This window comes from Cyprinus carpio, chromosome B17, assembly GCF_018340385.1.
Source record: "Cyprinus carpio isolate SPL01 chromosome B17, ASM1834038v1, whole genome shotgun sequence".
In the NCBI taxonomy this organism is placed as follows: Eukaryota; Metazoa; Chordata; class Actinopteri; order Cypriniformes; family Cyprinidae; genus Cyprinus; species Cyprinus carpio.
Window position 1 is genome coordinate 448,554 of NC_056613.1, and position 23,210 is coordinate 471,763.

Genomic DNA, 23,210 nt, shown 5'->3' on the forward strand with positions numbered 1-23,210 from the left:
CAGAAAACTACACACACACACCACACACACACATATATATATATATATATATATATATAATTTAATTATAAAATTTCTCTAATAATCATCATTTCATTATTTATTTGATATTGATTTTTGGTGTGTTTTAATGTGTTAAAGTTAATACAAATATTATTAAAAATGATTTTTAAAATGTAAAATTGATTAAATTATTTTGATAAAAATAATATATTTGCTAAGACAGCAGGTCAGAAACTTCATTATCATGATAAAACTTAATTTTGTTAAAATGAAATGCATTTTTGTTTTGTGCATCCATTTTGCTTTAATGACGGCAGCATGAACAGGAACAAATCCTGATGAACATGATCTGAGCATCTTAAAATTCAGTGAAAGCAAGAAAATCTGACTGTCTGAATACAGAATCACAAGATCAGTGACATTCATTTACTTGCATTTGTTTAGCTGTTGAGAAATAGCGCATTATATGATATATTTCAGCTTAATTTTCTCAGACTTTGTGTTTTAAATGTTTAGAAAACATAACTTTTTGCATATTTCCAAGTTTGAATGTGATTCGATCTCAGACTTTTGTGTCCCAATGCATAAACCATAAAGCAACAAGATAAAGTCATTACCTTTAGTGCTTTGTATAGTTCGTTTACCCGGTTCTGTCAAAGAAAAACGAGGACAAGATCAGAACATAAACAATTATATTTAGTTTGAGCTTTCATTTATACGAGTGAAGAGACAGATTCACACACCAGAGCGTCTCCGTTCCTGTAACACACCGGAGAAATCGTCATTTTGACAGGACGCCGCTTTCTTCAGCCTGTCCGGACTGTAGCGGTACTTCACTGGACCTGAACCGAGAAGAAACAACAGAACAGCAGCTTCTGAAGCAGTTTTTATAAGAGTTCTAGTGTTTCAAAAGTCATTTTGCTACAAAAACAAGTCATTCACTGAAGCACCTTGTTTGAAAATCAATCTAAACACAACTTACATGTCGAGTCCATGTCCAGGATTGCATCTTTGGCCTGAGAACAATTAACATGAAAATGTTAATTATAGAATTGCTGATTGAGAGAAACATTCATGTTTTAAAGTAGACCGTATTTTCTGAAATATAAAAAATAATACATGAAATTAATAAAAATGAATAAATAAAATGAATTAAAAAAATGTTAATTGAGAATGAATATTTTAAAAACAAAGAAAATGCTTACTAAAAATTAATAAAATAATAAAAATGGGAAAATATAATTTCAAAATTAAAAAATATATCAAAATAAAAAAATCACTTACTAAAAATAATAAAAAATATATAAAAAAATTTCAAGTAAATTTTTTACTTCATGTTTATTTTACAATCAAGGAAAAACACTAAAAAGAAAACAACAGAAATTTAAAATGAAAATAAATAATTAAAAAAATTAAAACAAATCAAAATGAAATGATTATTAAAATAATTAAATAATAAAAAATGTAAAATGAACAAAATAATCTAAATGAAATGCTTATAAAAATTAATATAATAAAATGTCAATAGAAATGTAAAATGAAAATAAACAATTTTAAAATAAAAACAACCAAAATAAAGCACTTAATAAAAATGAAAAGAATAATAATAATAATAATAATAATAATAATAAAGTCAAATGAAAATAAATAAATTTTCAAAAAAAAAAAAAACTAAAGAGTTACTAAAATGAATAAAGTAGCAAAAATGTTTTTATTTGAAAGCCTTTTTCATTTTACAATCAAAATAAATCACTAAAATGAATGAAATACAAATGTAAAAAAAAAATCAAAATGAAACAAATGAAAATAAATAACTTCTTAAATAAAAACAAACAAAACATAAATAAAAAGTATTTTAATTGTTTCATTGCATACCATATGAGTATTAACAAACATCACAGAACTGTGAATGTGTTATTAAATCACTGAAATATTAAGTATAAATAAGTTAAAAGGGGTTTGGCTGATGAAAACGTTAAGGAATCCCCGGTCAAAGACAAAGACAGACCTTTGTGGACCGGTTACTGTACGTACTTTCTGCGGTATAACGGCGTGATGGTTCTCCAGAATGAGTCTCTTTATGTGATGAGCCCACAGTTTCTTCTCTTCCACCGTTCTGGCCTGAGACACACAATGACATCTGATTAAAGCAAACACAACAAACAGGCTGAACGGGTCATCTGTGGGCCGTGATCTCAAACTCACCTGAACCGTGTGCGGCTGCTTGGGCTGCTTGTAATGCGTCACGCTGAAGCGCAGCGAGTCTTTGGCACTTTCTATCAGCATCAGTGTGGAACACTGAACACAAGCAAAACAGCACAAACAACATGTTTTTCTGAATTCAAATCTTTTGTTGTTTGACTTACTAGATGGTAGAATGGTTCTGTATAGAGCTCAATCAGATATTATTTTTACAAAAGCAATAAAGAACCGATAATAGTGGGAAAAGCTTTTGTCCAGATGAGGATATATCTGACAATATCTGAGAATGAAAGGAGATAATGGTCTAAATCAGGCTCTCAAACTGGGGTTTGTTAAGGAAACGCAGGGGGTTCATGAATGAATGAAATGCTAATAATTAATTCATTATAAATTAAATATGTTTTTGAATTAAATAATGTGTGTAAAATTAAATAAAATATTAATTTTTAAATAAAAAAGTTTAAAAACATGAATAAAAAAATAACAAATGTAAATAAAGGAAATAAATAATTATTTTTTTTAAATAAAAATTAATAAAATAATAAAAATGTAAAATAGAAACAAATAAATACATTTAAAATAAACCCAACAACAAATAATAAACACACTTAATAAAATAATCGAATATTTTGTTTACCTGCATGTCATGTGAGCATTAACCAGCCGTGAACTGTGAATGTGAACGTGTTGTTACATCACTGAAATGTTAACTTTAAATCTCAGGGGGACTTCAAGAGAATATTTTATGTCATAGTGTTTTGGCTTATAAAAAGGTTTAGGAATCCCTGGTCTAAATAACAGAATGAATGTCTCAGAATGAATGACATCATATACCGAGATGTGAGTCTTGTAGACGTAAAGTTCCCCTCGTTTCCTGGTGATGAGCAGCATCTTATCGAACAGGAAGAGGGTTCTCTCGTTTTTAGCGCGGTGGACGTGAAACGTTCCTTCCAGAACCAGCTCGCCGTATGTGGTCAGATCCGGACCATTCCAGTTTATGAGCAGAGACTGGATCTCCTGTGTGCACAATAGAATAGAATAGAACAGCATAGAATAGAATAAATTAGGGTAGGACAGAACAGAATAGGATAGAATAGAACAAAACAAAACAGAATGGAACAGGATAGAATAGCATAAAATAAATCAGAATGGAACAGGTAAGAATAGAATAGAATAGAATAGAATAGAATAGAATAGAATAGAATAGAATAGAACAGAACAGAACAGAATAAAACAGAACAGAAGAGGATAGAATAGATTAGCATAGGTATATTAGAATAGAATAGAAAATAATAGAATTGCATAGAATAGAACAGAATAGAATAAATCAGGGTAGGGCAGAACAGAATAGGATAGAATAGGACAAAACAAAACAGAATGGAACAGGATAGAATGGCATATGATTGGATTGGATAGAATAGCATAAAATAAATCAGAATGGAACAGGTAAGAATAGAATAGAATAACATAAAATAGCACAGAAGAGGACAATAGATTAGCAAAGGTATATTAGAATAGAATAGAACAGAATTGCATAGAATAGAACAGAATAGAATTAATTAAGGTAGGACATAACAGAATAGGGTCGAATAAAACAAAACAAAATCGAACAGGATAGAATGGAATATGATTGGATAGAATAGCATAAAATAAATCAGAATGGAACACATAAGAATAGAATAGAACAGAATAGCATAAAACAGAACAGAAGAGGATAGAATAGATTAGCATACGTATGATAGAATAGAACAGAACAGGATAAAATAATTGCATAGAATAGAACAGAATAAAATAAATTAGGGTAGGGCAGAACAGAATAGGATAGAATAGGACAAAACAGAATGGAACAGGATAGAATGGCATAGGATAGGATTGGATAGAATAGCATAAAATAAATCAGAATGGAACAGATAAGAATAGAATAGAATAGAATAGAATAGAATAGAATAGAATAGAATAGAATAACATAGAACAGAAGAGGATAGAATAGATTAGCACAGGTATGTCAGAATAGAACAGGATAGGATATGATAGGACAGAATAGAATTGGACAGAATAGAGCAGGATAGAACAGAACAGAACCAAAGATAACAGGACAGAATAAAATAGGATAGAATAGAATGGGATAGAATAGAGCAGGATAGAACAGAGCAGAACAGAAGAGAACAGGACAGAATAAAATAGGATAGAATAGAATAGAAAAGAATGAAACAAAAGAGAACAGGATAGAACAGCATAGCATATATATTTTAGAATAGAACAGAACAGGATAGCATAGAATAGAACAGAACAGTATAGAATAGAATAAAACAGAATGGAACAGAACAGAATAAAATAGAACAGAACAGTATAGAATAGAATAAAACAGAATGGAACAGAACAGAATAAAACAGAACAGAACAGGATAGAAAAGCATAGGATAGAATAGAAATAGGATAGGACAGAATAGAACAGAAGAGGTTGGTGTCAGTTGTTGGCTGATCGTGTGCAGTAATTGAATCATGAATCAGGGATCATTAATGAACAGATCCTCCAGCTCATGAGTCAGGACTTCAGACTAGAATTAATCAAAGAGTATGATAATGTACGTATGTGCATGACGCTCATCAACATCAGAAACTGAATACAGTCATATTCCATCCATTAATGTGTCATTAGTGCATGATAAACAACATTACCACTGTGAGAGGAGTAAAGTACGTCAGGGAACAATATTACTCTTAACTCCACTCGTACAGAATTAATACTCTCACTAATCACATCCTGATTAAAGCAAACCCTTTGACAAGAGCAGCAATAAAAACATTTCTTCATTTCATAGTGTTATTTTAGTATCCCTGAAATACTATTATTGACAGCCCTAATAGTTTTTAATAATATATTTGTTTTAGTTTTTATTTTTAATTTTTGTTTTTGTTTTTTTTTTAAGAGTTTTTTTTTTTTTATTCATTTTTGTTTCAGTTTTACTTTTAGTTATTTTTAGAAAATCACGTTTAACTAAATGAAAATGAGAAATGTTGCCTTGGCAACTACAAGAAAATTTTGTTTCAGTTTTACTTTTAGTTATTTTTAGAAAATCACGTTTAACTAATTTTAACATTTTTGTTTCAGTTTCACCATTTAGCCAAATTTGTGTGTTTTAGCCATTGGTATTAAGTAAAAAAAAAAAAAAAAAGAAAAAAAAAAAACTTATATATTGTGATATATTATATATTATATCATATATATATATATATAGTTTTTTAAATAATTTTGAGTAAGTTTTTTTTTTTTTACGAAGTCATTGTGGTTAACTATAGTAACCCTGTTTGCAGTTAGTCTTGATGAATTGCCTGCATTTCTGATATCTGTTCTAGGGCTGCTCAATTATGGCAAAAATCATAATCACGAAATTATTTTTGTCAATACTGTAATCACGATTATTTAACACGATCATGAGGGGGCCATATGAACAAAAACTTTATATGAGTATTTATTTTAAAGACAGTGATACATATCAAACATGTATTTCCTGTAAATACGGTTGCTATGACACCTACATTGTAGAGACCAGCGGAATTTCAAACAAACAAAAAGTCCTCAAAATTACTGAAAATAATATACACTGTCCATATATATAAAAGCAAAGGCACAAATACAATTAGAATAAAAAGATACAAATTAAACAAAACTGTGTGCTTTAATGTTTTTTATGCAAGTCTCAAGCAGTATGATTATTTAATTTATTCACTATACCATTTATTATTAATGTCTCATTTCTGGTTTAAGTTTGGCTTTAGTTTTGTAATTATTGCAGTTTATATGAAAAGGTTCATGTAGCGTGGTACAGCTACTGCAGAAATATTAATAATCAAATATTAAAATAAAATATAGCCCGCTGTCACTTTAAGAGACCGCACGGATCCAAATTACGTTTGAACGAAGTATTTTCATTCTCAACTCTTTACATTCATTTATCAACATGACAGCACGAAGGTATACATGAATAATTTTTTTTTGCATGTACTTAAACCGTTTAGGCGTGCACCTTGAGCTAAAAGATGACTTTAAAATGTCCGTGTTCTGTTCTGTCTCTGAGCGCTTATCTCTTGCTGAGGACGAGCATGCTAAACCTTGCGCTCTCTCCTCATGAAGCCAATAAGGAAGTGACTAAAACTGTATTCATCGACTGGCCGCATTGAGGCTGGCTGCAAAGGGGTCCGTTCCATGACTCCCCAGTTAAATAAGAACCCACTTATTCAAAATAAAAAAAAATTTCAGTACACGCCTGGTTCAAAAAATGATTTTGGTCCTATGTTCTAATTTTGCCCTTCATGACAACTGTGAGGGGGTGAATTTTTTTTATAACGTATTATCGTTTATTAAATTATTAAGCCTTAAAGTTCTGCATAATTAACTGCCCCCTATCACTTGAGTGTACAGGTAGGATTGGCGCGGCTGACAATGCCGTCGCGCTTAGGGTGGGCATGGCTTCAGCAAACCACTCCCGCTTTTTTTGCCACATAGTTTCGATTTATCCGGGAGTAGTCCGCGCATGTTCTGGAAAAATAGATAAGCCAGCCGGCCCGCTCTGCACACTTTGAGCTTCAAAACCGCTATTAAATGATTTCTAAACTATCATGACGTCATGACACTACGTCCTAGCTTTTTCACAGTTGTCTAAATGCTGAGGAGCAGCGCCAGTTCACTTTCACACTGCTTTTAAAAACATGTTAATAAATATCACTTATATTCGATAAATCAAGCACGGCCCATTTTGCAAATGTCACAGGCTGTCGATGATATTTACAGACTATTGCACGGGAAATTGAAATAGCAATGTAGAACGAAAGCGCAGCGCTGCAAAATCGGGGGCGTATATGGTGCATCAATTAATAATTTTTATCTCGATTATTGTTTTTTTTACATAATTGGAGGGTTTAATCGAAATCCGAATTAGTCTTGATTAACTTGCCTGCACCGTTAGTCTTGATGAACTGCCTGCGTTCTGATATCTGTTCCTCCAGTGTGTTGCTGGTAACACAGACCTGAATTCTTGTGGTTTGTTTGTGTTTTGTCTTCGTTTATTTTGTGTATGGGGTGGATCAGGACGTCGTACCCGTCCTCCTCGGGGTCGAAGTGCTTGGCGATTTCCTTCAGAAAAGCAAAAACACAGTCACTGACTCAACACCACCGCAACACACTGCACTATATTCACAAAAACTCCATCTGAAGATGATATGAGGAATAACAAGACTTTTGAACTACGTAAACTGATTTGAACGTGCAATCAAAATCTATTTTGCACAATGCATCACTGTGTTGCTATAGAGCAGGATTTCCCAGATTGGGGTTTTTGGTAAAAATTTTTCATTAAAATAGAGAAATAATTTTAAAATAAAAACATTAAAAATAAAATACACACTAATAATATGAATTTTTATGTGTTTAGCTGCATGTCATATAGTGCTGTCAAACAATTAATTGCATTCAAAATAAAAGTTTTTGTTTACATAATGTGTGTGTGTATTTATAAAGTATATATAAATGCAAGCACACGCATGCATGTATTTAAGAAAAATACGTTATTTTTATTTATTAATTATATTTAAATATCAAATACATGTGTATACATGTAAATATTTTCAAAATATATACTGTATATGTATGCATTTATATATACATAAGATGCTTTTGAATTTTTCTTATTTTTATATTTTTCAATTTTAATTTAAATGTAATTAAAGTTCTGATAACTTTGTCGTGTGTTTCTCATTTTTATTAAGTTTTTTTTATATATATATAATTGTCAATATAGTTTTATGTTTAGAGTTTTATTTTAAATTATTTTCGTACATTAAGTCAAACTAAATAAAAATGGAAAACATGTGAAATAAAATATGTTTATGTTGTTTTATATTTTATTGCATTTCAGTCAGTAACAAAATGTGTGTGTGTATGCATGTGCAACTATTTATTAATTAACTGATAGGTTTTATAGTTTCAGTTAATTATAATACCCCTGGTACCCAGGACTATGCAAAATTATATTAACTAATAATCATGAACAAACAACAATAAAAGCACCATCCAATATAATTTCCCGCTGAATGTTTGCATTACAGAAGTCATTATAAAAGATAACTTATGCTCTCTCTTTCCACAGATAAGTATTCCTGAGTGGTTCTGTCAGATGTTCAGTGTTCGCACCTGAAGCAGCAGGTGATATTTGAGGATCCTCTGAACCGGTTTGAGCAGATAAGAACCCAACGGAAGAGAGCGCTTGAGCGAAGCCTGCCGATCCCTGAAGAACTTGGCCAGAGTTTTATTCCTCAGACAGTCTGTCAACACCGCCACCGAACTACACACACACACACACACACACACACACACACACACACACAGATGAACAGGTTAGTCTGTGAAGAGACTCAATTAAGAGAAACAATCACAACACTAATGTATTAGAATTTATGCATCAAAAATGATGTTGAAAGTTAGCCTCTGATTTTTTTTATTATTTCTGAGACAATATCATAGTTTTATTACTATTTTGACTTAGTTTTTATTTTTTGTACTTTGTTTTCATTTTAATTGTAGTTTTAGTAATTTTGTTGTTGTTTTTTTGGTTTTTTTTTATTTTGTTGTTGTTTTTTTTTTTTTTTTTCTTTTAGTTTTTGTTATTTTTTTTTTTTTTTTTTTAACTAAATAAAAATGAAAAAATGCTGTCTTGGCAACTAGCTGAAATAAAATATGTTTTTTTTTTAATAAAAAAAAAACAATTTCAAAAATCATTTTCGTAAAATGAAACAAAATAAACTTTAACTTAAAATTAAAATAATTATTTCAGTTAAAGTTTATTTTGTTTCATTTTTCATTTTCGTAATATGTGTTTTTTTTTTTTTGTTTTTTTTTTTTTTTTTTTTTTTTTTTTTTTTTTTTTTTTTTTTTTTATTTTTTTTTTTTTACTTAAAATTAAAATAATTATTTCAGTTAAAGTTTATTTTGTTTCAATAGGATAATTTCAGAGGCACTTGAACATCAGTCATGTTGAATCTATAATAATACACACAATAAGTAAAAAAAAAAAAAACCATAAGCTTGTTTTATTTCAGCTAGTTTTAAAAGACACAAAGTTTAAGTTGATGTACTAAAATAACTAATAACTGCAATAAAAATGATCAAAAATATATACACATTAAAAAGGCAAAAACTAATAAAAAGACAAAAATAGTTACAATTTTAATTAATATGAAAATGAACCAGAAAATTTACATAAAATATAAGAACTAATAAAATGGATACTACAAGTGATTGATGTGGCCTCGTGTGTAGACGCTCTCAGCAGGCGCCTGTCACTCAAACTGTCCGTCTGATGCTGTTTATGAAGGACGTTACTGACTCAGAGCAATAATCTGTCACATGCATCAGCGCTCGCTCGCACCAGAGGCCCAAACACACTCCTTTTAACACAGAGCTTCACTTACTTCGGGTAGTTTGTACAGTACTGCGTGTAGATCTCAAAATACTCGCTCTGCAATGGAAAGGAGAGAAAATGATTCAGTATTATAAAGGAGCATCCTAAACGGCATATTTGAGACCCTGGGCCACAAAACCAGCCATAAAGGTCATAAAGTCATATAAAATGAGCTTTCCATTGATGTATGGTTTGTTAGGAGGACAATATTTGTCTGAGATATAACTATTTGAAAATCTGAGGGTGTAAAAAAAATCTAAATATTGAGAAAATCAACTTTAAAGTTGTTCAAATGAAGTTCTGCATATTACTAATCAAAAATTAAGTTTTGATATATTTACGGTAGGAAATCTACAAAATATCTTCATGGAACATGATCTTTACTTAATATCCTAATGATTTTTGGCATAAAAGAAAAATCTATAATTTTGACTCAATGTATTGTTGTCTATTGCTACAAATATACCCCAGAGACTTAAGATCACATTTAAAGTTTGTATTTATTTAGTACCTTGTCCACAAAGCAGCGTGCGATGGCCACAGGATCACTGGCACACATGTCTAAAGACTGTAATAACTCACTGCAAAGAGAATAGAATACATTAGCATTAGTAACGGTGACCATAAACAAACTTTAATAAAGAAAAGTTGACAGTGATAAATGAAGGTTTCAGAATGCATTTAACCCAGTAATGCCTGACTAAAAAATGAAAAATGATTCAGTCAGATGCTCAAACATGCGTTTGGTTCTGAGTGATGATAAACACGTGAAGTCTCACAATCAGACGCAGAAAGAGGAAGTCTGGAAACGAACAGTGGACTCAAAGCAACACACTTGCTCTGATTAATGGTTCGCTTCGGTCCATTGTGCATTGTTCATTTTTGATGCACATAAAAGTCATTTACAGAACAGAAGCCGGTTAAATGAGGTGCATTAAAATGACTGTTTAAACAACTGATTAAAACTGGTTTTAAATATAAACAGAACAAAAACTTTTAATAAATACTGGATTATATTATCATTGCATCAGTGTCTCAGCAATGGATGCTCTGCGGTGAATGGGTGCCGTCAGAATGAGAGTCCAAACAGCTGATAAATGATGCACAAGTAATCCACAGCACTCCAGTCCATCAGTTAACATTACTTGTGTATTATTGTGATGTTTTTATCAGCTGTTTGGACTCTCATTCTGACGGCACCCATTCACTGCAGAGCATCCATTGATGAGACACTGATGCAATGCTACATTTCTCCAAATCTGATGAAGACACAAACTCATCCTAATCTTGGATGGCCTGAGGGTGAGCACATTTCTGGATGAACTACTCCTTTAAAGAGCCACAGCACTAGTCAGCATGCGCTGTTAAAGAGCAACTGCTCAAACACACCGGTGAAGAGCATTAAGTGAGCATGTGTACCGATGTGCCCGGCTCTTGACCGAAAACAAACCACCATGTTTATTTACGTCCCACATCTAAAGCCAGAGAACACCTGACACTTGACAGCTGCTGCTTCCTCATTTGCATGAATAAATACACTGTTTAAACAGTAGATCAGTCCTGAATAAATCCATTGATGGTGTCTGAATATGCTTTTTGCATGTGTGGGTGAGTTATCAGCTCTCTAAATGACACTACATGACGTTTATGTTCCAGTGCAACCTCATTTTTAGCAGCCAATACTGACTTGACACTGCTGTACATGTATGCATTGCATAAAGCATGAAAAATGCATAGTAAGTCATTATGGTTGAATCTTACCTGTTGAACTCGTAAATGTGTTCAATATTCCCAAACAGCGAACACACTTGCTCTGGTTTGATGGGAAGGTCACTGGTGTCAATGATGTGCACAAGATAATCCTGAAAATGGGAAAAGGAAAATAAATATTATTTCTAACTCAACCAATGGCAAACTATTATCCATCTCGATTCATACTGTAAACAGCCCAGCAGATGGCGCTAGAGAACTGAAGGAAACCTACACACTCGCTCTATAATAATTTTGACTTGCAAATGAACTGGTCTTCTAGTTTACATAAATAACAATCATACAAAAATAATCGCAATATTGTCATATAAGGGTTCTTATCGAATCTGTGTCTCTGTTTTGCATTTACTACACTGACAAATGCAAATGTTTAATGGTAGTATGGTGGTATTGTTTGACGTACCATGCAAATCTCATGGGATACCAACAGGTTAATCATTCAGTATCATGGTATAAATCAAGCTACCATGGTACTACATCTGATAGCATCACTGTACCATGGTATTACCGCAGTACTTCTTCGTAAAGCGAACAGCTGAATGAAATTGAGGAACTAAATTCTCCATAACACTAAAGACAAACAACACTAACACACTAACTTCAATGCATTGATGCATTTCATTAATTAAACAGCATAAAGCCAGCAGTAGAAACAATGTATGAAAACACACATCACAATAATGAAAGACTATATATATATTTGTTCTTGAAAGTTTTTGCAAAACTCACATGCATCTGTTCTGCACTGCAAAGTACTATAGTATCACCATCTGATACCATCACTGTACCATGGTATTACTACAGTACTAAATTCTGCTAATAATAACAATAATTCCAATGCATTGATTTATTTCATTAATTAAACTCTGCATATATGCAGTATACTAACAATGTATGAAATTCCACATTACAATAATTTCTAAATGGAACACTTTCTTTAATTAATTTTTTTTTTTTTTTTTTTTTTTTGGTAGAACTCACACGCATATAAATTTTGTGCTACTCCATCCCATTTAGTACTAATGGTATAGTTAAAATTCAAATTATATTGATATTACCTGTTAATATTAAGAGTTGAATGTTATTGATGTTGTGGATTTTGATTTTGAAATACTAAAAACTAAAACTGACACAATAATTGCAATGCATTAATGTATTTCAATAAAGTCAGCAGTACTAACAATGTATGAAATTCCACATTGAAAAAATGAAAATCAGATTATTATTTGCATATTTGCATAATTAGAATGGAATGAAAATTGTCAATGCTAAAATGGCCAGGCTTCACTTTCTTTAAGTAAATTATTTCCTGAAAGCTTTTAGTAAAGCTCATACATGCATGTAAACTTTGCATGCAATGCGGTGATTTATTATTTAAAGTCAGCATAAATGCAGTACTAACAATGTATGAAACTCCACATTGCAACAAAATCTGCATTATACTAAAGCATAAAAATTGCATGATACTGCAAAATGAAAACACCCCAAAAACTTCTGTTTTATTTCTAATCTGAACATGTTCTTGAAAGTTTTTCGTAAAACTCTGTTCTGTGCTGCTCCAAACAGGCCAAATCAAGCTGGAGTTTAGCAGGCCACACTGAAAGCATGAACACACACACACACACACACACACACACACACACACACACACACACACACACACACACACACACACACACAAACACAAACACACACCGCCCAATGCTCATGTTAGGAAACTGCTCCACTGCCAAGTTTGGCTGTGAATCAGAGCGCCGCAGCTCAGGGAGGAGTTCAACATCCTTCACCCAAGGGCCGAGGCGCAAACATAATGAGCAGATATTCTGCATGAGAGCCTCCATTATGCAACAGCATCACATGGACATTCAGCTCATAACATAAAATGACGTCTCTGTCACACAACCTACAGACGCTTTAGAAGATAATCAATGCAAAAGAAGCGGAGTCTGTTTGTGGACACTCTTTGTGAGAATCTGAGTCCATTTGCAAAGTTAAACGACCAACAAAACGTCCAGTTCCACCCAAACAGATGTCAGATCAGGCCGGTGTGAATCACCATATTTGGGCGTTTTCCTGAAGTTCACATTGACCAGTGCCAAACTCGTTCATTCATCTTTTTTATTAAGCACTTTACAGGTACAAATGTAATCCAAAGTGCTGAGCAATCCACATATAATACACAATGACATCAGAGTAAAACCTAACAACAAGAAAAAGACCCTAAGGCACTAAAAAAAAAAAAAAAACAAAAAAAAAAAACACACAAAACGGAGGTCTTCATAAAGTGCACAGGAAGTGTATTAGATTATTTAGGGAGCTAAACTAAGAACTGCAACACATTCAAGAACCCAAAGGCACTCCGATTTCAAGTTCCCAGACAATCCTGGAAACATATGACATCAGTTTCTGACTTCCAACGCAGCTGTGAGAAACACACGGCTCACCGGAGCCCAATTATGAGCCTTATTTAATACCCTTCAAAATGCTCCCTCAGACCCATAATGCACCTCATAACGAAGTAAAAGGCACTTTCAAACAGGAAGACTGACTCCCAACCTTTCAGGTAAAAAACACCCTTTACAAGTCATATTTCATACGGTTATGTCTATAATGGCTTTGTGCTTCAGCATAGAGCAAGTTTTATGACAATATATAACGATGATGCAAGTGATCCTCTGGATTTAGATATAATTATAGTGTATGTATAGTGTTGTCTAGCACATTTATCAATGCCACATGTCTGAGCAATCAAAAACAATTAAGAGATTCAAATGTTGATGGTTTTGTTCTGTTTAGAGGTTTGAATATTAGTTGATATTATTCTTTTAAGATAATTCGGTGTTAAGAAATGTAAATATCGGTTGGTTAGAAATTAGAGATCTGTCGTTTTTGTTCTATTAAAAGACAAACATTGTTGGTTTTTTTTTTTCTTATTAGATGTGTATATAAGTTGGTTTTGTTTTAATTAGTGATCTAACAGATGGTCTGCTTGGTTCTATAAAGAAGCTTAAATATCGATTGTTTTTGTTCTATTAAAACATTTAAATATTGGTCAGTATTGTTCTAATTAAAGATTAAAATATCGGTTGGTTTTGTTCCGATTAGAGATTTAAATATCGGTTGGTTTTGTTCTAATTAGAGATTTAAATATTGTTAGTTTTGTTCCAATTAAAGATTTAAATATCGGTTGGTTTTGTTCCAATTAAAGATTTAAATATCATTAGTTTTGTTCCAATTAAAGATTTAAATATTGGTTGGTTTTGTTCTAATTAGAAATTTAAATATCGTCAGTTTTGTTCTAATTAAAGATTTAAATATCGGTTGGTTTTGTTCTAATTAGAAATTTAAATATCGTCAGTTTTGTTCTAATTAAAGATTTAAATATTGGTTGGTTTTGTTCCAATTAAAGATTTAAATATTGGTTGGTTTTGTTTTAATAAGAGCTGTAACAGATGGTCTGTTTTGTTCTATTAATTTCTGTTTTAATTAGAGATTTAAATATTGGTTAGTTTGTTCTATTAAGATATTTAAATATCGGTAGGCTTTTTTTAAAATTAGAGATCAAATGGATGGTCTGTTTTGTTCTGTTTAGAAATGTAAATATTGGTCAGTTTTGAAATAGGGATTTAAATATTGGTTGGTTTTGTTTTATTAAGATAATTAAATATTGGTCATTTCTGTTCTAATTAGAGATTTAAATATCGGTTGGTTCTGTTCTATTAAGATTTTCAAATATGTTTTTTTTTTCATTAAGATAATTAAATTTTGGTCATCTTGGTTTTAATAAGAGATTTAAGTATCGCTTGGATTTGTTTTATTACGATATTTAAATATGGGTTGGTCTTGATGGTCTGTCTTGTTCTATTAAGAAACTTAAATATCACTTGCTTTTGTTTTTTTATTTAGAGATTTAATTATTGGTGGGTTTTATTCTGTTATATTTTAATATCGGCCAGTTATTCTAAGCAAGAGTAAGGGATTCTCAAAAAGTATTAATGTAAATATAATCGGTTGTTGCAGATGAAAAGTGAAAAGTGTCAAATTTGGACCAAAAAATAAAATTATGCCACCTGCATTGCATTCTTTCCACTGAGATGACAATGCATTATGGGATTTCCCAACAGATGCATGCTATGCTGCCTTAGAGATAGAAGAAAGTATCTAATGAGGTCTAACTTTAGAAACACACATGCAGCTCAAGTTTACTTATCAAGACTGCATTATGTGTGTTGGAGACGGTCAGCAATGCAATTTTCGAGGATGGAAAGTCGTGCATAAGGCATATGAAGGTGCTTGAGGAGTGACACCTGTGAAAACCTACAAACTCGAGGAATTCCCGTGTTCAGCAGCAAGACATCCTGCTAACACAGCACTCCACCCTGAGTGGGAAACGACTAGGAAAACAACATGGTTGAGGTGTTGTGCATGTTCAAAAGTTAGTGGTGTGTTGTTTGTAGTGCTGTTTATTGTCTTATTAGTCGTGCAGTTTATTGTTGTTGTTGTTGTTTTAAAGCATGGCATTCTGGGTGTTCAGCAGAAGTGTGACGAACACCATCTGTCTGTTTGAGTCTGGTAACGTTACAGGAAGTGGTTGGTTGTTGTTGATGATGGTTGTGGTGTGTGTGATGTGATCTGTTGTGTCTTTATTGGACATGTAGAAGAATGCTTTCTAGTGAAGCTTCTACATAGTCAGCACTCTTAGGCATCAAAATTTCCCTAACAAACTCTAAGGCAGCATCACATGTATCTGTTATGGATAAAGCCATACCAGAATGGATTGCAACAAGCACTCCTGCATTTTTTTTTTTTTTTTTTTTTTTTATGAAAATACTTATACTTATATGTGACCCTGGAGGACAAAAGCATTCATAAGTAACACAGGTATATCTGTATCAATATCCAAAATTACATTGTATGAGTCAAAATTATCGATTTTTCTTTAATGCCAAAAATCATGAGGATATTAAGTAAAGATCATGTTCAATGAAGATATTTTGTAAATTTCCTACTGTAAATATATCAAAACTTTTTTGATTAGTAATATGCATTGCTAAGAACTTCATTTGGACAACTTTAAGGATGATTTTCTCAATATTAATTTTTTTTTTTTTTGCACCCTCAGATTCCAGATTTTCAAATAGTTGTATCTCGGCCAAATATTGTCCTCCTAACAAACCATACATCAATGAAAGATTATTTATTCAGCTTTCAGATGATGCATAAATCAAAAAAAAAAAAGACCCTTATTACTGGTTTCGTGGTCCAGGGTCACACATACATGCAGAACTTTTACTTTTTTTAAAGAACTTATACTATCTCTCAGCAAGGATGCATTATTATTATTATTTTTTTTTTTACAAAACATTTCTATTTTAAATAAAATTAATTTTGGGCAGCACAGCTGTTTTCAACATTGATAATAATCAGAAATGTTTCTTGAGCAGCAAATCATCATATTAGAATGATTTCTGAAGATCATGTGACACTGAAGACTGGAGTAATGGAGAGATTCACATAGAAAACAGCTGTTTTAAATTGTAATAATATTTCACATTTTTACTGTATTTTAAACAAATAAATGCAGCCTTGGTCAGACTTTTTTTCAAAACATTAAAAAAATATTAACAAACAATTAGAATTTTTTAATTTCAATCATTTTCTGAAACTGTTCCAATTTTGAGCAAACACTATGAGACACAAGAACATTTATGAATCAGAACCCACAGCAGTTTACATCTAATGTTTCTCACCTCTACGATGCTGCGCAGATCCCTGACGTACATCCGCTCCGTCTCGATAATCTCCATGACCACACGATCCACGTGTGTGAGCTGAGGGTTTGGCGCCATTGTGACGGATGCGAACGGCGACGGAGGGTCTGGTGCAGTGACCGCCGGTTCTTCAACTGGCCAGTCCAAGCCGAGCAGATCTGGAGGACCTGAGGGAGCCTCCGGAGGACTGAGCTCCAGGCCGATATCGGCTCCCGCGGACGGCGCTGTCACAGAGCCACTGTTGCTCTCCACAGACGACTCGGACGAGACGGTGGACACGGTGCTGACCGGCCGGCCGTCCTCTGAAGGCTCAGAGCTGGACAGAGAGCAGCAGTCTGCGGCCCGTGGATCCGGACTCCCCACAGATGAACCGGTAGACAGACGATGACATTCTGCTGGAGACAAACAAAACGATTTTACTTTGCTTGCTGAATTAATTTTTTTTTATTTTGGTGTGATATTATAACTTTTTTATAATTATTGTTGTGGTTTTTGTCAATTCATTTAAAATTTACTAGTGCTAGAGGATTTGGCAAAAAATTCTGAACGTTTGCAGATTCTCGATTTCTTACGATTTTTAACTAGTCAACTTGAAAATGTATCTACAACATGATTCAAGCAACTTCAAGTAACCCTTTAGTTAAAGAAAATTATACATTTTATACATATGTGTTCAGAAATAACACGAGGAAAATGCTTTAAAGAAAAAAAAAGGTAACTCAAATTCAAAATTACTGAAGGTATAACAGAAGCAGGCTATTATTAACTATAAATGTAAATGCAAAAATGCAAACATGAAATATCAGACATACAGTAGTAGTTCTTCAGAGGTTTTGTTCGATTATGCTGCTTTTCTATAGTTTTTTTCTATGTAAACATGGAGGTGTTTGACTCTTGTGCTCGTTCTTAAAATTAAAAATTAAATTAAAAAGAAGTGCACCTATGTATCATTTTATTTTTTTTATTTCCTGCTGGTTTCACACTATTTTTCTTTGCATGACTAGACCTGGATCAAAGGCGGTGGTAAAATCAATTTATAATACTAACAATTTAGTAAACTTTTAAAAATGTAAGTAAATGTAAAATTTAATAAATCCTTTTATTTTTTGCCAAAGTGTTGCACAACAATGGTTTAAGATTTAAATTAAAACATGGACAAAACAATGGTTTGATATTCCTTAAAAAACCTAAATAAATTGTTTTACTATTACTATTAATATCATTACTTCTTTGACTAATAATAATAATAATGTCAAATACAAATTTACTATAAAAACGGTGGTAATCAACATTTATATTGTCTTTATATTGTCTTTGACTGCTTCTTGGAGCTACTTTACTTCCCAGAAACCCTGTACGCTGTTGTGGTTTACTGTAAGTTGATTTTCTGAAATGCTTTTTGACATGCCCTGATTCCTGCTCTTCACACTGACATGAAATCCTCTGGAACGATGAATGTTGGCTGGAAACGAAAATCCGGAGAGGCAGGAAATAAAGGACAATCTATTGGAGACCGTCGGACGGATTGATTTTAGGGTCACAGGCTGACGTCATACTCAAGTTATTAAACTAGAGTTATGTGACGAATTAGTTATTGTGGTAGAAAAACAAGTCAATAAACAGACATTACGGATTGCGCAGTCATCACTGGATACATGCAAAACTAATGTAGTCTGATTCATGAACAAATGACTCTTTTGAACCGGTTCTTTAAGGAGTCAATCAAAAAAGACTCACAACAATGCAAAAAGTGATGCTCAATATTTGCCTGGTTTTCCGTTACAAATGTAGAAATATTCTAAAAAGATGCATTTACTTGTGATGCAAAACGAGAGTCTGAAAAAAAAAGATCAATTTTTTTCTTTGCTTTAAACAAGCAAAACATCTGAAAAAAAAAAAACTTTTCAAAAGAAAAACAGATTAATTTGTTTTTAGCAGATAGCTTATTTTTCTTGTTTTAAGCTTAAGTTAGCCCCATTTTAATGATTTCTCATCAAACAAAATAAATATAACTAAATATTTACCTTTTGAATCAAGATATTAAGTCTTGTTTGATGAGAAATCGTTAAAAATGGGGTCAATTTAAGCTTAAAACAAGTTAATTTAGGCTTAAAACAAGAAAAATATCTGCTAATAGAGTCAAAAAATAAATTCCTTTTGAATTAAGTTAATTGTTTTTATTTTTTACTCCTTTGGCATATATTTCTCGTTTAAAGCACAAACTCACTTCATGTGGATCATTGTTTCAGAAAACAAGTTAATTAAAAAGTAAATTAATCTTAATTTAAGAAAGTTTAGTAGATATTTTGTACTGTAAAAACAAAAAATACAGAGTAAGAACAGCTTTTTTGCAGTGTTGAATCTTTTTGATTGATTCACTGAAGGATTTGTTCATAAGAGTCGTTTGTTCAAGAGTCTGGACTTCTTGAGTGAACCGTTTGAATCAGTCAGGTGACTCATTCAATGAATCGTTTAGAGAGTTTCTTAACATATTAAACCTTCTAAAAGAATCACTAATAGAATCTGAACCAGAAAGAGAATTGTTAAAGCATCAGTACTGAAATAAACCAGCGGTTAGAGTTTTCACAATGACAAAAATAGACAATATTAGGCATAACAGCCTGGGAAACTGCGGTCCTTTAGAGCGGCTGCTACACAGTGTAATGTTTCCTGAAACATTACGTCATCACAAACCCATACGGTTTTGAGAAACTCATCTTGTAGATGCATGATAAAGTGATCTCACCATAAGAACCTGCCTTTGTTTAATGCCACACACTCAAATCTTATCAATCCATGACTCATGTATGACATCGTCCCGATCATAAAGGAAACTATTCATACGATCTATGCAGCAGGTTGTGTCGAAATCTGCTTTAGTAAGAGTAAGTTCTCATTTCCTTCCTGTCTTTGGTAAGAGTGTGTTCATCATCTCATGCTCGGATAGAGACGCTCCACTCACAACACAAACAAACACAGCTCTCAACGTACTGGAAAGGTTTAGAATTAAAGTCTGTGAGCCGAAACAATGAGGGCTAAAGATTTATAATGCACAGGCAAACATCAAGAAATATGAGACATCTATATAGTTTTTAAACTACAAAGTTAAGAAACAATTATTAAGACAAAAATAAGACTCTGGACCTTCTTTTTTGTTGTTGTTTTACATGCATTGAAATTTTAAATAGGACACATTGCTGAATAAATGAAAGAATTTATGAAATTCATATTGAAATGTTACAATCATAAGAACTAAGACACCTAAATATGACAATTTCTTGCTAAAACTGATGCAAGAATGAAGAAATATGTTATGAAGAAAAATGTTATAAAAGGAACAATTCATGAAACTGTTGAAACAATGAATGAATTTATGAAATTTTGTATCGAAAGTTCATATTTATAGGCATTAAGACATATATTTGACAATTTCTTACTAGAAATTGAAACATTCATGAACGTTGTATTGAAATTTTACACTCATAAGAATTTAAGGCACCTGGAGTAGATTTGACAATTTCTAGTCATAAATTGGAAAAGTTTATGAAATTGTCAAAAACAATGAAAGAATCAATGATTTTTTCATTTTTAATTGAAATTGTACATTCATACGCATTTTTAAGATTCCTAGACTCAAAAAGTTATTTTTATAAATGGAACAATTTATGAACCTACTTAGGAACATTAATAATCGAAAGACTTCTGAGAGGTTCCTGAGTTATCAAACCTGCTGAAACAAGCACTCAAAAGGAATCAAAACTGGAAATTTAAGCAGTTTTCTAAGCGGATTAACCTTTGCAGGTGTTCGTATGGGGTTAAATGACTTCATCGGGACTAGTTACGACAAAGAGAAACACTGCAAAGCATCACATTCCATGGAAATAAAACAATGGCTCTTTTCATCAGCTGTATATCCTGGAGGCCACAGTATGAATTTTATGACTGACCTGACATTAAGGCACTTCCTTATAAACGGCAATTAAAAGCAGCGTGCAGCAAAATGAGCAAATGACAAATATGAGAAATAAAATATTTAAACTATTAAAAATAAAGCTTCTTTAGTGCTTCTGTGCAGCAACCTCTTACTCTTAATGAGGTGGTTTCTTATTGAAGCATTTTTGGTTTTATAGGGTTTTTGCATCTGGTTCTTTAAAAACATAAAGATGCTTTTCTAAAGGAAAAGATAATACTACAATATTCAATGAAACGTCAAGAAATGAGAGACATTTACTGTTTTTAACCTATCATGTTAAAACAATAAAAATTCAATTTAAATTTAAGTGTTTCAACAAATTATATAAATTGTTCCATTTTTAACTAGAGTCTTAAAAATGCTTATGAGTGTAAAATTTCAATTCAAATTTTATAAATTGTTTCACACTCATGAGCATTAAGATTTGACAGTTTCATGTTAGAAATGGAATATTTACAACACTGTTGAAACAATTTATGAAATTTGTCTTGAATTTTACACTAATCATTTGTAATAAAACAGGGCCATGATTTATTAACAGTTATTAGAAAAAAAAACTAAGAAGAAATGTTATTTCAACAACAACAACAACAACAACAAAAAAACATCAAATATGAAGTGTCATGCAGGGAATTCTGGGAGTGTTGGTTTATGGTTTATCACTGTAAATCATACAACGAATTTTTCTTTTTCACTTCCAAAAACAGTATTTTACTGTAAAATTACATTAAATGTAATTACATTTATTCACCGAATATAGTATGGAAACTTACTGTTAACAGGTTTTTACTGTAGCATTTTTACAGTCTTTTACTGTTAAAATCACAATCTTTTTTTAATAGATAATATAGATAAGCAAAAAGTCACAAGATCAAACTTCCTTGGGGAAAAAATATACTGTAAATGAAGTGAATTTTGCTTAAAACAAGATTATTTTTCTGACCCCACTGGCTTATTTTAAGCAAAATGCACTTAATTAAGATTTTTTTCCTCCCAGGAAACAAGACTAAATATCTTTTTGCTCATATAGTAAATGCATCTTGATTTAAGAATTTTTAGATATTTTAAGGAGAAACAAGACTAAAATACTAAGTAAGATAAGCCTATTTTTTTGCCGTGCAGCTGGGAAATCATTCTAAATTTCATTCGTAGGAAAAAGTATATAACCGTTTCTATGCATTGTTAATAAATGAGGGCTATGGATTACACCTTTTTTAAAAATTGAATAATTTATAAAATTGTTGAAACAATACAATTTCAATTCAAAATTCATATTTGATGAATACTGTTTGAGTGTTGCAAGAATTTTATACATTTTCCAATTTCTAACAAAATACGGTCAAATCTAGACGCGTTATAAACATGCACGAGTGTACAATTTCAATCCAAAATTTTTCAGAATTTGTTTTGTTCTTGCAACAATTTCAGACATCATTATAAATATAGACCTAAGTGTCTTTAAAACGCTAAATTCAAATGTACATTTAAAAAAAAAAAAATCATAATTTGTTTCAGAAACTTAGGTGTTTTTTTCCAAAAGATGCTGAAAATGACATTTTATATCCGACCTACAGTGCTTAGTATTATAACTCTAAGAACTGCAATGCAATGCAATGCAATGATCAACAGTTCATTAGTACAGAGCTAATGATTAAACACAGTGTTTGTGTGCTGACCTCCACACACACACACACACACACACACACACAGGAAACCCAAACACACTTGACACACCTGTAACATTCCTTCACAGGCATTGGTTTGAAACACGCCGTCCTTCAAATGGAAATCCATGACGTACAAATGACAAACGCTCATCCCGACTGACTCACATCTGCTCAGACAGACAGAGAACAGCCACGAGAATGACTCAGTGACAGATATATAAATCCACACTTTAGTCACAGAGCCATGCAGTCAGAAAAGATCTACAGGATTGATTCGACAGCGTTAGTCAAGAAGTAAATGAAAGTGATTATTTCAACACCTTGTATGGAGGGAACTCGAAACACTGATCACTTCAGCTCAATCCCTT

General features: G+C 32.0%; 1 protein-coding gene across 1 annotated transcript in view; it reads right to left on the reverse strand.

Annotated features, from left to right (window-relative positions):
• Positions 1–23,210, reverse strand: part of LOC109108580 (pleckstrin homology domain-containing family G member 3-like) — a 59,084-nt gene that overhangs the window by 8,816 nt on the left and 27,058 nt on the right. Inside the window, 13 exon segments of the mRNA XM_042743142.1 lie at positions 621–653; positions 747–845; positions 986–1,019; positions 2,038–2,124; positions 2,209–2,301; positions 3,040–3,222; positions 7,233–7,266; positions 7,268–7,338; positions 8,395–8,545; positions 9,672–9,718; positions 10,173–10,242; positions 11,423–11,523; positions 17,182–17,597. Of these exon segments, the coding sequence (XP_042599076.1) occupies positions 621–653; positions 747–845; positions 986–1,019; positions 2,038–2,124; positions 2,209–2,301; positions 3,040–3,222; positions 7,233–7,266; positions 7,268–7,338; positions 8,395–8,545; positions 9,672–9,718; positions 10,173–10,242; positions 11,423–11,523; positions 17,182–17,597 (1,419 nt within the window).